We start from the raw sequence: 16,908 nt of genomic DNA on the forward strand, positions 1-16,908 counted from the left end.
GCTTGAGGGCCAAGATTGGTTCTTCCTGAGCGTGTTCTTTCTGTCACGTGACAAACTGAGCCAAAAGTTGCCAATTCAGCTAAGGGCAAAAGCAGGAATTTCTGTACACTCTGCCACGTCAGCAAATCAGTGCAAAAAGCGGGATTTCCGTACGAATGCCACGTCAGTTTGTCAGCGGGTTTTGCGTCGAGAATTCGGGGACTGTCGTAGAGCTGCCACGTGTCATTGGTGCCAGTCTGGGTGTGTGTCCAGGTTTATTGTCCCACTCTGTGAGTGTGTCTAGGGCCATGCCACGTCACCCATTTGTGACATACTCCCCTCTTGAAAGCATTGTAATCGCCCTCGATTACGCCTGCAAAACAGACAGAGGCCATAAACTGTCTTAGCAAACACTGACTCATCATGTCCATCATCGTCTTGACCAAAGCCTCCATAGGATTTGGTGCAACCCTTGGCGTAGATGTAAGGTGCAGCGGAAGAATCTTTAACTTTGCTCAAGATGAGTGCTCCGAACTGTGCTGAAAAGTTCCTTTTACTTACGGAAGGGAGAGCCTTTCGTTCCTTTAGTTAGAGAGTGAAAATGATCACAAACAAAGTGAGTAACATTGAATGAAGGTGCTGAGAGAGAGAGAGAGAGAGAGAGAGAGAGAGAGAGAAGAATACGACACCAGACGGTTGTCAAACCCTCCTCCAAGGGCCCCCCCCCTCTATGGCGAGAGAGGTCTATGCTATTGATTGCATAAATCTGGTACAATGGTCTAGATGCAATGGACTTGCCGACGATGTCGACGACAATGATGACGAAGACGAGACGGGCTGAAATTTGAAAACGCTAGGGGCTGAAATCTGCAAATCTGCTAACTGCTGAATTCTGACACTGTGTCGACGAGGACAGTGATGGCGACGACGCGACGACGATGCGCTGAAAACGCAGATGCTGAAATCTGCGGGTAGCGGGCTGAAACTGAAAACGCTGGCTGATCTGACTGTGCGGCGAGGAACTGCTGCGGGTAGGTTAGATCTGCGAGGCTAGGGGCGGTATATGATGTGTTTAAGTGCTAAAAACTGAAAATGCTGATGCTAGGGTTGATCTGAAGTCGGGAATCTGCAAAACGCTGAAGCTGATTTGCAACCAAAAACGCCAGGGGATCTGTGTAGCAAAACGCTGGTCTTGATCTACAAACTGCAAAATGCCAGGGCTAGGATTTGGAAAACGCTGGCTGATCTGGGAAGTACCAAAGCGCCAGGCTGTCTTGTGGCTAAAAACGTTGAGTCTCCTGCCGGTTCTTGTTGAGAAGGTGCACTGCCAATTGTTGGAACTCTGCTGCCTCTTCTGCTAGTTAGTGCTAGCGCTAGGTTTCTTTTATAGAACTTGGGAAATTTGCCCTACCCAGTTTCCCAACAAAGTCACTTATTAATAATAAGCGAAAAATGGATAAAATAGGAAAAATGGGTTCTGTGCATTGTAAAGTGCTCATGATGGGTACCGACTGTCATGTTGATGATCATGTTGTGTGCAACTAGAGGATATGCAACTATTTTTAAGTGCCTCGACGTGCACGGCCTGCGCACAAGCTCACAAAGGTGCGAGAACACTTCCTAAGCTGACCTGAATCCTAGACCTGAAGTAGCTTGTCCACATGCACATAGGGTTAGATGTGCACGTGATAGATAGAGAGAAGTTCCTTATCATACACAGGATAATTCTTTTTAGCACTGTTTAACTTTCTATTGAGAAATGCAACTGGACGGCCATGTTGTTGCAGCATAGCTCCTATGGCGCGTTGCTTGCATCTGTCCATACCTGAAAGGAGTCATCCCAAGAGGCAAGGATGAGACACGGAGCCTCAGTCACCGCAACCTTGAGAGCTTCAAAAGCCTCAATGGTTGCCTTGGGCAAAACAACGCGCTGTCGGCGAGTTTTCACCCCTTTCAAAACATCAGTCATGGGTGCGGGAATGCATGTAATTTTTTTTTATATGCGAACTATATGCCTAACATAGACCTAAAAAAGAACGTACATATGCAGTTTTGGGCAAATCTCAATTATGAACCTGTTCTACCTCTAAGGGGTCCAACTTGACATCGTCTGCAGAAATGATATAGCCTAGATAAGTAACTTTAGTCAGAAAAATCCTGACTTCTTAGCTGCAATTTACAACAACTGACACTCATCTATACGGGCTAAAACCCTTTCTACATTCCGTTCATGCTGTTTCCATGAGGCAGATAAAATTGAGAATGTCATCTAGAAAAATAAAAAGATACACGCCAATCATGTCTCCAAAACGACCTACCATGAGATGGTTGAACGTACCCACGGCACTTGTCAATCCCAAAGGCATAACATACTCCCATTGCCGTCGCTCCGTGCAGAAAGTAGTCCTGTAGATGTCACCCTTGAATAGGTTAACCTGATGGTACCCACTTTTGAGATCGACTTTGCTCGTGCCATTGAGCCTATCGGGGATATACTCAATGCGAGGCATCGGAAATTTGTTCTCCACGGTCATCTTGTTGAGTGCTATGTAATCTACACACAAACGAGACGACCCATCTGTCTTGTGGCTGAAAACCTTGATGGAGCAAAAGATGTCGTGCGCACACTCACACACCCAGACAATTCAACACAACACAAGGAATTTACTTAAATTCCTCACCTCACTCACTACCACTCAAAAGCTTCCTGAAAACTCTACCCACAAGCTCAATTCAAACTCCAAACGCCTCGACCTACAAGCCCTTGCCTGCCTGCAGACACTACAAGGTGAGTCGAGGTGATCAACATTTGAAATCATGCTTGATGGTGACCAAATTATACAAGAAAAACCATCAAAAAACCAAAAACTCCAGCCACAAAAGACCACTCTCAAACCATTGCAAAAGCTTCACCAAACTCCACTCTGTTGGACTCTTTGGAGTAGCGCCAACCCTAATGGCACCGATACAGGGTCACATAGTCTTGCAGAAAGCCGCACCTTCTTCCCTCAATTCCTTGCACACACAAATCCATGGAAACCTCAGAACTTCCATAGACTCTCCCAAGTGCAAAATTGAAGAGAGAAAGCTCTCATTCACTCCTCCATACACTCGAAAACAGGACGGGAATGCAACGGGACTGCACTAGACCACCTGTAGGAACCTCGCTTCCTCCCAGACACAGAGGGGTGAAAGTGTTGATATTGCTCTTCCAAAGTCCTCCCTCAGCCTGGACCATCACGGCACCGTGAGTGATGTGGCAATTTTAAGCCATTTCACACCTTTTTTGACCACTTTTTGACCTTTTTTGGGCCAGTTTTGGCCTTTTTTACTCCCTGGCGGACATTTTTTGCATGAAAAACCCCAAACGGACTTCAAAATTCACCAAATTTTGCTCGCTTGATCCTCGATATCCAAAGCACTTTGCCACATCCCCACATTCTATTTTTAACCACTTCTAGGGCGGTGCACGCATCACCGCAGATTAGGCACCGTAAATGGACAGTTAGTGCATGTCCCAAACTTCTTGAGCGGGATGAGAGTACCCACACTTCTCGCTTGCATTATTTACATTCTAGAAAGCTCAAACACATTCTCTAGAACCAAAATAAGCCACCTAAAACCATATCCAAGGCCCCAATACCCTATACGGGCATGTACATGTGTTCGACTGCTAGCACACGAACCTGACTATTCACAATGTGTACACATTGTGAAACCGGCCTGTACAATCCAAAAGGACGGTAGACGTTACTTCAAACCTTGATTTAGCTTTCACCCATTATTAGTCGTCTATTCTACGTGTACTTTCAAGACACAACAAAGGGGAGGGGGATACAGGCTGCTAGATTGCACCTGTATGAGTAGACCGACACCCGATTGGCCCCTAACTTAGGCGCTGCTTTCGGTATATCTTTATTGTTAAAAAGAGGGAATAAACGTTGTGGTTCCCTACAAGCTGCCCCGCACAAGCTCGGCTGAATTTCAACTGTTTCGGCCCGATTTCGGCAGCATAACTGTACTAGGACCCTTCACAGTCAGTATTCCCACGCATTGAATGACTTTCCCGATGCATACGGGCACTTTGCAAAACCTGGCGAGAATGGGGTCAATCGGGTTTAACTGTAGCATCGATACCACGATGCCCTGCATACGGTGGGACATGATTCTCTTCCATAACTTTGCGTCGCAATGGCTTTGTGAACACACAATCTGCCATGCATCATCATGAACCCGTCTTTAAGAAGATAGTGTTCATGACGTTGTCCATCCATTAGCTGCTCGAAGACCCTTGCAAAATCTTCATTATTTGCATACTGTTCTCTCATATCATCAAGTTCATGATGATAAGGAATTGACACAGCTGAAATTTGTGGCTTCCTTGACAAGGCATCAGCCACAACGTTCTTCTTGCCTTCCACATGCACAATCTGAAAGTGGAACATGGACAAGATATTTGCCCATCGCATATGCTTTTCAGATGACTTTGCCTGTGTCAAGAAGTATCGCAAGGTCTGATGGTCCGTTTGGACAACAAAATTTGCACCTAGCAGGTAGTGTTTCCAACTTAAGAGCGCATGAATCACAGCCAATAACTCTTTCTCATAGACCTGCATGGTCATCTCTGGCCCTTGCAAAATTCTGCTCTCATAGGCTACTACCCTGCCATCTTGCATTAGCACTGCACCAATGCTACTACCACAGGCGTCACACTGGACCACAAATGACTTCCTAAGATCTGGCAACACAATGACTGGATCTGAAGTCATCTTTTCCTTTAAGAGATTAAAAGCTGAAATCTCTTTCTGTGTCCATCTAAAGGTGACTGCCTTCTTTTGAAGAGCATGTAAAGGTGAAGCAATCTCAGCGAAATTTCGGATAAACTTTCTGTAATAGGAGCATAGTCCCAAGAAACTTCGGACATCGTGCACCGTCTTCAAATCTGGCCATGACTTGATGGCTTCAACTTTTGCAGGATCCATTTTGACACCATCCTTTGAGACAATGTGTCCCAGAAAGTGGATCTCTTTCAGAAAAAATTCACTTTTCTTTGCATTGATGAGCAACCTATGACTGCGTAGCTCTTCAAACACAATGGCCAAGTGATGCCTATGTTCCTTTTCATTCTTTGAGTAGACTATCATGTCATCAAAGAATGTACCAACAAACTGCTGGTGTGGACGGAAAATTCTGTCCATCATCCTATTGAACGCAGCAGGAGCATTTGTGAGACCAAAGGGCATCACTAAAAATTCGTAAATGCCAAACGTTGTTCTAAAAGCAGTCTTGTGCACATCCTCTGATCTAATGCGGATCTGATGGTACCCACTCTTTAGATCTATCTTGCTAAACATAGCTGCTCCTTCTAACTTGTCCAGAATATCATCAATTCTAGGTATAGAGAACCTATTCTTGATGGTATTCTTGTTCAGTGCACGGTAGTCGATGCACATACGCCATGAGCCATCCTTTTTCTGCACCAACAACACTGGAGAACAGAATGGAGATGAACTGGGTTGAATGAGCCCCTTTTCTAACAGCTCCTGTACTTGGCCCATTATCTCTTTCTGCTGAGCCGCACTAACCCTGTACGGAGGCTTATTTGGTGGGCTACTGCCTGGCACCAAATCTATCGCATGGTCCTCGGGTCTCTCTGGCGGTAATTGAGACGGTAATGAATCGGAAAAACAGTCACTATACTGTTGTAAAAATATTGACCTTTCTTTGTCTAGCACAAATAAATTTGATTCATCACAATCTGACACTTCACGTGCAAAAACCAAGTACGCAGAAAGATGCTTTTTCATTATAGAAGTAATAGCAGAAGTTGATACAGTGGGAATAGACTCCCCTTTAACTTTACATCCAGAATGTGAGTCTTTCCCCCGCTCTGTACAGTGATCTTTTTGTTGTAGGCATCCATGATTCTCTGTACACGAAACAACCAAGGAATACCTAACAACACATCACATCCGTCCAGTGGCACGATGTAAAATTCTTCAGCATCTACATAGGACTGGATATGTAGGCGCAACTTTCCGATGATGGGTGTCACAGCCTCTGTATCGCCAGGACATACCAAACCTGCCTCTACTGTATACCCCATCTCTTCGGGTCTGATTCCCAACTTTGAAGCCAATTCTGGGGAAATGAAGTTGTCTTTGGCCCCTGGATCAAAGAAGATAAGCACTGTTTGATCCCTGACCTTTCCCCATGCTCTGCAAAGCTCACTTGCATCTGAATTTGGCTTATCGTCCACCATATCTGGCACTAGACCAGCCATGGGCTTCTTTCCTTTCCTGTCCTCCTTGTCTTCAGAATCAGCTGGCCTTTTCTTTGTAGGACAATTGTAAGCAATGTGGCCAGGTTGCTCACAGATGAATCATTTGTTCTTTGACCTCAGGACCTTCTTCTTTTGCTCTTCCGACTTGCGAGGAAAACGTCTTTTCCATTTCTTTGTTGGTCCAACGTCTCATCATAGAGGGCCAACAGTAACCTGCTCTTAAAACACGAAAGACAACCTGATACTTGCCTTGATGGCCTGTTTCTTCATGGCAGTGCTCCAAAATCAAGCCTATCTCTTCTTTGTATGGCACTTTTCTCAAAATGCTATCCTTGCCATAAAGCATGAGATTCTCACCTACCAATGTGTAGTTTCTTGCTTTTGCAACTATTCTCTTACGCCGAACCTTTGACATGCCCTCTGGACATTGCCCTTTACCAAGAAATACTTCTTTATCTTGCAATGATTCCCTTCCTGCATACAAGGCTTCCTTGACCTTTAAAGGAGCTACCAAGGCATCCAACTTGTCCCTAGCCAACTCATCAGCTTCTTTATTTTGCTCACGAGGAACATGCTTAAACTGTATCTTCTCAAACTCATGCAAAAGCTTCTTGATGCCATAGAACCACTTCTTCAAATTGTCTTTCTTAACATTCCACAAACCAAGCAATTGATTCATGACTAGCAATGCATCCCCTTTTGCAATGACCCTCTTCAGTCCAAACTCAACACACTGCTTCAATCCAAGGAAAAGCGTGAGGTACTCGGTCTCATTGTTACTTTCAGCTTCATCAAGATCGTAAGCTCTAGAAAAGATTACATCGCCTTTTGGGTTCTTAATGACTACCCCACCACTTGCCTTTTGAAGAACTTTCCTGTATGCACCATCAAACATCATTGTATACGCATCTGTAATATCTACTTCCTCTTCATGATCATCCTTGTCAACCCTTGGGTAAGATGGAAGCTCCCCCCCCTTATGTACCATTATGTCTGCCAAGTGAGCTTTAACAGAACGATCGACTTTAAACTCAAACTCATACTCTTGAAGCTCCAAAGTCCACTTTAAGATGCGCTTGTTAGGCTCAAATGTTGTACTACATCCGGCAAAAGATTCGATGTGGTGAGTATATAGAACTTTTGGGGCAACAGATAGGTTTTGAACCTGCGACAAGCAAGAACCAAGGCGAATACCCACTGTTCCATTTCCGTATAGGAGAACTCACTTACATTCTTCATCTTGCTGTCAAAATAAACTGGCTTGAAGTTCCTTCCTTGCTTTTATAAGAGAACCGAACCTGTCAAAAATTGCCAGCTTCACCTGCTCCCATGTTTGCTTTTGTCTTTCTCTAAACCTTCAAACCACTCGCGAGCTTCTCCTTTGAGCGCAAGCGGAAGTACATGAAGCTTTGCTTCATCATTCACGATGTGCATACCAAGCGTATGCCATTCGAAGTAAGCAATCCAGTCCTTCACATCCTCCTTCCTTGTAAACACTGGCCGACTATACGCCATCCCTTTGAAGTTGCTTCTCCCTTGCGTGAGTAATTCCACAAAATTTGAAGTCTTGCACCTCAACCAAACCACCACTTTTCTTCGATGAAGCTCGAACTTCACAGCAAAACCGCTCCACCTGGGTGCACAACCGGCAAATTTCCGCTCCCCAGCAGGATCGCCAAAGGATGATGGAGCAAAAGATGTCGTGCGCGCACACACACACCCAGACAATTCAACACAACACAAGGAATTTACTTAAATTCCTCACCTCACTCACTACCACTCAAAAGCTTCCTGAAAACTCTACCCACAAGCTCAATTCAAACTCCAAACGCCTCGACCTACAAGCCCTTGCCTGCTTGCAGACACTACAAGGTGAGTCGAGGTGATCAACACTTGAAATCATGCTTGATGGTGACCAAATTATACAAGAAAAACCATCAAAAAACCAAAAACTCCAGCCACAAAAGACCACTCTCAAACCATTGCAAAAGCTTCACCAAACTCCACTCTGTTGGACTCTTTGGAGTAGCGCCAACCCTAATGGCACCGATACAGGGTCACATAGTCTTGCAGAAAGCCGCACCTTCTTCCCTCAATTCCTTGCACACACAAATCCATGGAAACCTCAGAACTTCCATAGACTCTCCCAAGTGCAAAATTGAAGAGAGAAAGCTCTCATTCACTCCTCCATACACTCGAAAACAGGACGGGAATGCAACGGGACTGCACTAGACCACCTGTAGGAACCCTGCTTCCTCCCAGACACAGAGGGGTGAAAGTGTTGATATTGCTCTTCCAAAGTCCTCCCTCAGCCTGGACCATCACGGCACCGTGAGTGATGTGGCAATTTTAAGCCATTTCACACCTTTTTTGACCACTTTTTGACCTTTTTTGGGCCAGTTTTGGCCTTTTTTACCCCCTGGCGGACATTTTTTGCATGAAAAACCCCAAACGGACTTCAAAATTCACCAAATTTTGCTCGCTTGATCCTCGATATCCAAAGCACTTTGCCACATCCCCACATTCTATTTTTAACCACTTTTAGGGCGGTGCACGCATCACCGCAGATTAGGCACCGTAAATGGACAGTTAGTGCATGTCCCAAACTTCTTGAGCGGGATGAGAGTACCCACACTTCTCGCTTGCATTATTTACATTCTAGAAAGCTCAAACACATTCTCTAGAACCAAAATAAGCCACCTAAAACCATATCCAAGGCCCCAATACCCTATACAGGCATGTACATGTGTTCGATTGCTAGCGCACGAACCTGACTATTCACAATGTGTACACGTTGCATCTTTTTTTGAACTTGAAACCACTTTGCAAAGCTCCCGAATGCATGTATTTACATCCTTTTGTACATATGACTATGCATATAAATGCTACTTTGTACACGCCAAAAGCGGTCTATCAACGTTGAGTCTCTTGCCGGTCTTGCTGAGAAGGTGCACTACCAATGGCTAGAACTCTGCTGCCTCTTCTGCCAGTTAGTGCTTGTGCTAGGTTTCTTTTATAGAACTTAGCAAATTTGCTCTACCCAATTTCCCAACAAAGTCACTTATTAATAATAAGTGAAAATTGGATAAAATAGGGAAAATGGGTTGTGTGCACTGTAAAATGCTCATGATGGGTACTAACTTTCATGCTGATGAACATGCTGTGTGCAACCAGAGGATATGCAACTACTCTAAGTGCCTGGACATGCACGGCCTGCGTACTGGCTCACAAAGGGGCGAGAACACTTCCTAAGCTGACCTGAATCCTAGACCTGAAGTAGCTTGTCCACATGCACATAGGGTTAGATGTGCACGTGACAGATAGAGAGAAGTTCCTTATCATATACATAATAATTCTTTTTAGCACTGTTTAACTGTTGTTTCCATGAGGCAGAAAAAATGAGAATGTCATCTAGAAAATTAAAAACATACACGCCAATCATGTCTCCAGAACGACCTACCATGAGACGGTTGAAGTGGCTTATCGTGGATTCATCTAGGTATATACCCACGGCACTTGTCAATCCCAAAGGCATAAGAACATACTCCCATTGCCGCCGCTCCGTGCGGAAAGCAGTCTTGTAGATGTCGCCCTTGAATAGGTTAACCTGATGCTACCCACTTTTGAGTTGACTTTGCTCGTGCCATTGAGCCTATTGGGGATATACTCAATGCGAGGCATCGGAAACTTATTCTATGTATGGCTCAGAATGAGTGAACAGTTGTCACGAGGACATGGCAACTGCTAACCTTAGTTGTTGGTTTCTTTCCAATGATTTTTGTTTGATTTTTGAGACCCTCTTTTTGAAGTTGCAAATGGTCGGACATTGTATAGCCAATGTGAACGGTAGTTTCATCCGCGGATAGGAAGTTGGTCGGCACTGGAACTCGTAAAGTAAAAGGATGTCTAGGCTCAGTTCAAGATCATGTAGGTCCCCCCGTCGCACTTAGCATGTTGGTGGATAATAGGAAGTGAACTCAATAAAGGTACAATGTCAAGGTGGGGTCACCAAAGGAAAGTACCCGACATTTGGACTACATTGCATTTTTGGATGCGGTCCCAATGGGGATTGATGGTCAGATCACCAGTGGGAGTCCAACGGAAGCATCCCCTAAAATTTAGGGAATTGCTATTTTGGGCATTTTATTACTCTGCTGCAAAGTCAACCGATGCACCAGTTGAGAGATTTTTCAGCAGCAGGCTCAATGCGGGAAAATTGTATGCATGACACCGGTAATTGACTTTTTGGAGCAGTTTTGGAGGTTGATAACTGTGATTTTCAACCATTTCTCTCCATTTTTGAGCTTTCCATGACTTTACTAGGACCAAGGAGCTCATTTTCAGCATTGAAAGGCATCAGATGCGTGTTTACAGGGCTGTTTTGCTACGTTTTTAGAGATATGCAGGTTTTGGCAGCCATGAAAATCTTCCCCTTTTTTCATCTATTTGTTCACAGATACATTACAAGTCAAGCGCAGAACAGGGGGCGCTCGATTTATGGTGGGGGGATGCTTCATTGAGAACCTGTCAGGTTAACAGCTATGGAGTGCTTGCTTCCCTTCCATAGCTTGCTTCCCTCTCTCTGTACAGTGTGGTGCTAGGAGTGATGACCTGCACACTACACACTGCTCTCTCTCTCCCCTACGTGCAGTTATGTGATGCCCTACAAGAGGGCTCTTCATTTGACTGGTTTACAGCTGTATGGTTTCATGCTTTTGTGCCGAGGCAAGAGCCTCCTTGAGTAGGAACAGGAGTAGCTAATTGATACTCCAAAGCAAGCACCGGTGAGGGTCATAACCTCACCAAACAGATGCGTTTTCAGCGCTGGTTATGCTCTGTAAATTGACTCTTTTTCAGCCATATGGACGCAAGATCCATTGGGAACAGTGCCCCACTGACAGATGACAGTTCGGGGATTGTTTAGGGCTGAAAACAGGGTCAAAACCAGTAAATACAGCGTGCTGAATTTACTGTTGTTGGGTAGGAATCAGAGGGTTTATGCCAGTGGAAGTGAGCTCTAGCAAGGGAATTGGTTTTGCGCAAGTTTTGGATTGTTATGCTGCCAAAATTTGGCCAAAACAGGTGGTATCTAGTTAGATATAGGTAAAGAATTCCCAGGACTCTACTTTGTAATTTACCCTCTCAAAGTATAAAGAAATACCGAAAGGGGCACCAATTTTGGGGCCTACAGGTTGTCGGCGTTTGCTCGGAGCATTCTAGCTTCCGAGCCGTGTATGCTCAAGTGATAATTCTCGTCGCAGGTTGCCTTTGCACGTTCTCTGTGTGTGTGTCTAAAGTAAAGAATTTCGGGTGAAAGCCAAAGCCTACCGCCCTACGGGTTGGTTTCAACAGTAAGTGCTCAAGGTTACTTTTACTTAGAGAAAGGGAGAGCCTTTCTCGACTTAATGAGAGTAAATGTGCAATGAACAAACACGAGAGTAGAATGCAACTGTGAGTGAGTGTGCAAGAGAGTGCTAGAGAGAGAGAAGAGACAACACCAGATGGGGTCCCTAACCCTCCTCCAAGGGTCCCCCTCTCTAGCAATAGAGAGGTATTTGCTTTAGATTGCACAAAGTCTGGTACAATGTTCTAGATGTTATGGTACTTGATGATGACTATGTTGACGATGAGGATGGAGACTATGACGATGACGATGAAGGTCTCGTCGTCAAGTTCGGGATCTGTGACGATGGCGATGAAAGTGTCATCGTCAAGATAGGGATTTGCAATGACGATGACGATGTCAACGACTTGATGGTGTCGATGACGACGGCGTCAAGGCTGAAAACTGAAAACGCTAGATGCTCTGTTGGGGATCTGCCAAGAGAGTGCTAGAGAGAGAGAAGAGACAACACTAGATGGGGTCCCTAACCCCCCTCCAAGGGCCCCCCTCTCTATTGCTAGAGAGTATTTGCTTTAGATTGCACGAAGTCTAGTACAATGCTTCTAGATGCTATGGTACTTGATGATGACTATGTTGGCGACGACGATGGAGACTATGACGATGACGACGAAGGTATGGTCGTCAAGATAGGGATCTGCAATGACGATGACGATGTCGACGACGATGGCGTCAATGCTGAAAACTGAAAACGCTAGATGCTCTGTTGGGGATCTGCCAAGAGAGTGCTAGAGAGAGAGGAGAACACCAAATGGGGTCCCTAACCCCCCTCCAAGGGCCCCCCTCTCTATGGCTAGAGAGGTATTTGCTTTAGATTGCACGAAGTCTAGTACAATGCTTCTAGATGTTGTGGTACTTACTTGATGATGACTATGCCGACGACGACGATGGAGACTATGACGATGACGATGACGATGAGGGTGTCGTCGTCAAGTCCGGGATTTGCAACAATGGTGACGAAGGTGTCGTTGTCAAGATAGGGATCTGCAATGATGATGACGATGTTGACGACTTGATGGTGTCGACGACGACGGCGTCAAGGCTGAAAATTGAAAACGCTAGATGCTCTGTTGGGGATCTGCTATTGTGGCGGTATTGCGGCTTGCTTCGCCGGGCTAGGGCTGAAATGCAAAAACGCTGGCTGACCTGGCTGAAATCTAAAAACGCTAGGCTGATATGGGTCTTGATGGGGAAACTGGCCAGGATCTACAACCGGGTGGGAGCGAGTTCTCGCCAGGCTAAGGGCTGAAAACTGAAAACGCTGGCAGAACTTGCTGAATCTGCAAATGTTAGGCTGATCTTGTGAGAAAACATTGGGGCAAGCTATCTGGTTGCACTCTGCACTTGTGCACTGAGCTTCTACTGAGTGCCTACTGGGTTTCTTTTATAATTTCTTAGCAATTTGCCCTACCTACTTTTCCAACAAAAGTCACTTATTAATAAATAAGTGAAAAATGTGTACTTTGGCAAAAAGGGTTCAATGCTCTAAAAAATGCTCATGCTTGGTACTGTATCATGATACTAATGATCCTGGGTTGTGCAATCAGAGGATATGCAGCTACTTTAAGTGCCTAGACATGCACGGCCTGCGCACAGGCTCACAATGGTTCCAGAACACTTCCTAGGCTTCCTAAACCCTAGAAGTAGGAGTAGCTTGTCCACGTACACCTAGGGTTAGATGTGCATGTGACAACATCGCAGCATTTTCACCTCAGATATGTGTCAGAATTTGCTGGCCTCATTCACACACACAGGTACATGATGCTTTAACTGGTGTTGATCCTACTTCATGCCTTAGAGATGATGGCCTTACTTGGCGGTTCTATTTTGATTGTTGGGATGTTTTGAGGACACCTTTTGCTACAGGGATTTCAGCACGTTTACTAATAGCATATGGAGCGCATTGCGCATGAATGCATTTCTCTTGAATCCTCAATGTTTTGCCAGCAAGTGTCACCTTTTTTTATACACCAATACATCTGGATATTGGAAGGGAGGCCATATGTTCCTCCAATTGTAAACCATGAAACATAGATGGGGAAGGGTCATGGCATCTTGAATCATTTATTAAGAGGCGTGATAGGTTTGACTGCCAAATTGTACTCCATGTGACTTGAACCTGTGACCTAGAGGTCGAGAGAGGGATAAATTTTGATGGTTCAACCAAATTTTGGGGCAGTCAGGGCAGCTTTTTTTCATTTCTTACTTTACAATCTGTATTCATAAGAAGTTTGATTTTGTTTGATAGATTGGAGGATCTTTTATTCAACTAGATGACTTGCAAAGTTATCATTCAGAGCATTTAAAAGAAATAAAAAACCTCAATTTGCATCTTTCACTGATAGGACATTCCAGGTGAAAGCACTATTTCTTAGCTGTTCTCTTGGCCTGCTCTTATCCATGTATTGTTGGGGCAGGTTTTCGGGAGGACAGGCAAAGCCTCACTCTTCTGGAGCTTCCTAGCATTTTTATTCCAGAAGATTGGTCCTTTACTTTTTTTGAGGGCATCAATCGGTTACCAGATAGTGTCTTCAGGGATCGTGATGTTGCAGAGCTTGGCTGCGGAAATGGATGGATATCCATTGCACTTGCTGAGAAATGGTCTCCAAGAAAGGTACCATAGGAGTGCCAATAATTAACAAATTTAGCTAGTTTGTGTATATCTATTGATCAATTGTTGGTTTCTATTTATAGCACAGATGTATGGTTTGGATATAAATCCCAGGGCAATAAAGGCGGCTTGGATCAATCTTTATTTGAATGCTCTTAATGAAGATGGCTCTCCTGTTGTTGATCATGAAGGCAAAACACTTCTTGACAGAGTAGAATTTCACGAATCAGATCTACTTGCTTATTGCAGAACGCACAATATCTCACTCGATCGCATTGTTGGCTGCATTCCTCAGGTTGGACTCTCGTTTAGATCGTACGTTTTGAAATATGGAGATAGCTTTTTTCAAGGTACTCTTTTGATATGATGACTGATGTTTCACATGCAGATTTTGAACCCAGATCCTCATGCCATGCAAAAGATTGTCTCTGAGAATGCGAGTGAAGAATTTTTGTATTCTCTCAGCAACTACTGTGCCCTTCAGGTATAATCGAGGTGACAAAAGGTTTTAGAGAGGTTTCTTTGTAATACTTTGCTTCATTTTGTTTTCACTTTGCTTGTTGCTTTTTGCTTTGTTATATGATGTGTTTTATCTTCACGTCCATGCTTTGTCTATATATTACCATGCTTTGTCTATATATTGATAATGATATACATACAGTTCTAGCTACTCTCTTTCACAATACACATCATGATCCTCAGGGTGTTACCAACCTCCTTGCTTTCTTCATCTTCACTGTTTGTCTCTTCTTTTTTTCATCAAATGATGCTGTTCCAGCTTTCATCCAAGAGAGATTTATCTTCATACGGGAAACCTGGTGTCGAATTGATTTTGCGTATAAGTATATTATGTAGTTTGTATAGTTGTGCTATTTGTATGTCGATAAGAAGGCACATAAGTATCCAGGTTATTTGTTATTTGTCTGTAGCTCTGGCTATGCTCTTGTGGATTTTGTAGATCTAGTTAAGTCTAGAACATGATCGAATAATATCACATATGAGTTTGAATCAATTTTTCTTCACAATTTAAGACCTCTTGCCCTGGTTTGATTCTCTTAATGCTTTTTGACAGATTGCCTTGTTATAGTCAGGCTGCTTTCTTTATTGCACACTGTTTCTGCTGTTTTCTCTAATGTGTTTGCCAAATAAATCGTTTGGACCTGACTCCCTTGCTCGAGCTGATTTCCAGGCAGCCAGTTGCCTGTAATGAGAAAATCACACTTTTCTTGGTTTACCAGGGGTTTGTTGAGGATCAATTTGGCCTTGGCCTGATAGCAAGAGCAGTTGAAGAAGGAATCTCTGTTGTGAGACCATCTGGCACCATGATTTTCAACATAGGCGGTCGACCAGGGCAAGCTGTTTGTGAGCGTCTTTTTGAAAGAAGGGGATTCAGAATCTCTAAATTATGGCAAACAAGGGTAAATCAGGTAAGTAACACTGCTTTCAAACTGTAGCCATTTGGAGGCTGATATTTGCGAAGTGAATCTGTCATGTATAATTTAAAGGAAAAAAAAAAGATATATTTTTGGTCTTGCTTTTGTCTACTATAGTTTTCGTGATAAGAAAGGGTGGCTGTGGGGACATGTGAATGAACAAATGGAACAAAGAACTAATCCATAATGCTCAAGTACTATTTGCTTGTGTCATTCTCGTATTTGATGAAAATCTGTTGCTGTAAGTGACAACCTGGCAGGGAATGTAATAATTTGGTTACTTTATCCTCTGTCTTTGTGCTATAATTTAAGCCGTGTGTTTTTTTCTGAACATCTGAAGTCAATCAACAAATAACAACTTAGTGTGTTGCTTCTGGTTCAAGATGGGCCATTTGCATGGTACTAATGCATTGAAGGAGGGACTGGGCTCGTTTACTTTTGGTGCAGAGCTGATTGTTTCCTATTATGGGTCCTATGTACCAGTGGGAAACCTGTGTAATCCTAGGCCTATGGACTTCTGATACCTATGTCCATGCATTCATGCAGGCTCCTGACACGGATATTCTAGCACTGGTTGAGATTGAGAACAATAGCCGACACCGTTTTGAGTTTTTCATGGGACGAGTAAGTGAGGAACCTATTAGTGCTCGGACTGCGTATGCATATTCTAGGTGTGGAGGCGAAATTTCTCATGGGCTTTCAGTGTATAGTTGTCAGCTTCATCAACCAAACCAGGTTTGTATGCACTAGATGCGCTTGAGAAAAACAGATCTTGAATTTTTCATGTTCTATTTCTCTTAAGATTCTCTCTTTGCAGGTCAAAACTATATTCAAGTTTCTCAGCAAAAGCTTGCCAGAAACGCGTGGTGCTCTAGATTTGTCTTTCAAGGATGATTCAGTTGCAGATGAGAAAATTCCTTTTCTTGCTCACTTGGCACGTGCACTTGAATTGACTGCAAGCATTCCCTACGAGTTGCCCGTGGGAAATACACGATTCAGGAATCTTATTGCTGGGTTTCTGTGTTCGTATCACGACATACCAATTAGTCAGAATGTAAGATTTCTTTTGATGATGAGGTAGAGCTATATGCAGGTGATTGTGTATAATTTGATCTTTAACTTTTGCTTAAGCACAAATTGACAGATTTTAACATGCACGCTTGTAGAAATGTTTCATTGCAATAGCAACTGTTTGTGCTCC

General features: G+C 43.9%; 1 protein-coding gene across 3 annotated transcripts in view; it reads left to right on the top strand.

Annotated features, from left to right (window-relative positions):
- The window catches only part of MMT (methionine S-methyltransferase), an 83,009-nt gene that overhangs the window by 11,192 nt on the left and 54,909 nt on the right, over positions 1 to 16,908 (top strand). For 2 of the 3 annotated variants that reach the window (XM_086525594.1, XM_086525595.1), the window contains exons 2-7: positions 14,081 to 14,277; positions 14,363 to 14,569; positions 14,663 to 14,758; positions 15,513 to 15,701; positions 16,254 to 16,442; positions 16,525 to 16,761. In XM_086525594.1, the coding sequence (XP_086381720.1) occupies positions 14,081 to 14,277; positions 14,363 to 14,569; positions 14,663 to 14,758; positions 15,513 to 15,701; positions 16,254 to 16,442; positions 16,525 to 16,761 (1,115 nt within the window). Of the gene's footprint in view, positions 1 to 14,080; positions 14,278 to 14,357; positions 14,570 to 14,662; positions 14,759 to 15,512; positions 15,702 to 16,253; positions 16,443 to 16,524; positions 16,762 to 16,908 lie in introns of those variants that run through there. The other variant, XM_086525596.1, reaches the window with a different exon arrangement.

Source organism: Adiantum capillus-veneris, chromosome 12 (assembly GCF_014529385.1).
Source record: "Adiantum capillus-veneris isolate H3 chromosome 12, ASM1452938v2, whole genome shotgun sequence".
Taxonomy (NCBI): domain Eukaryota; kingdom Viridiplantae; phylum Streptophyta; class Polypodiopsida; order Polypodiales; family Pteridaceae; genus Adiantum; species Adiantum capillus-veneris.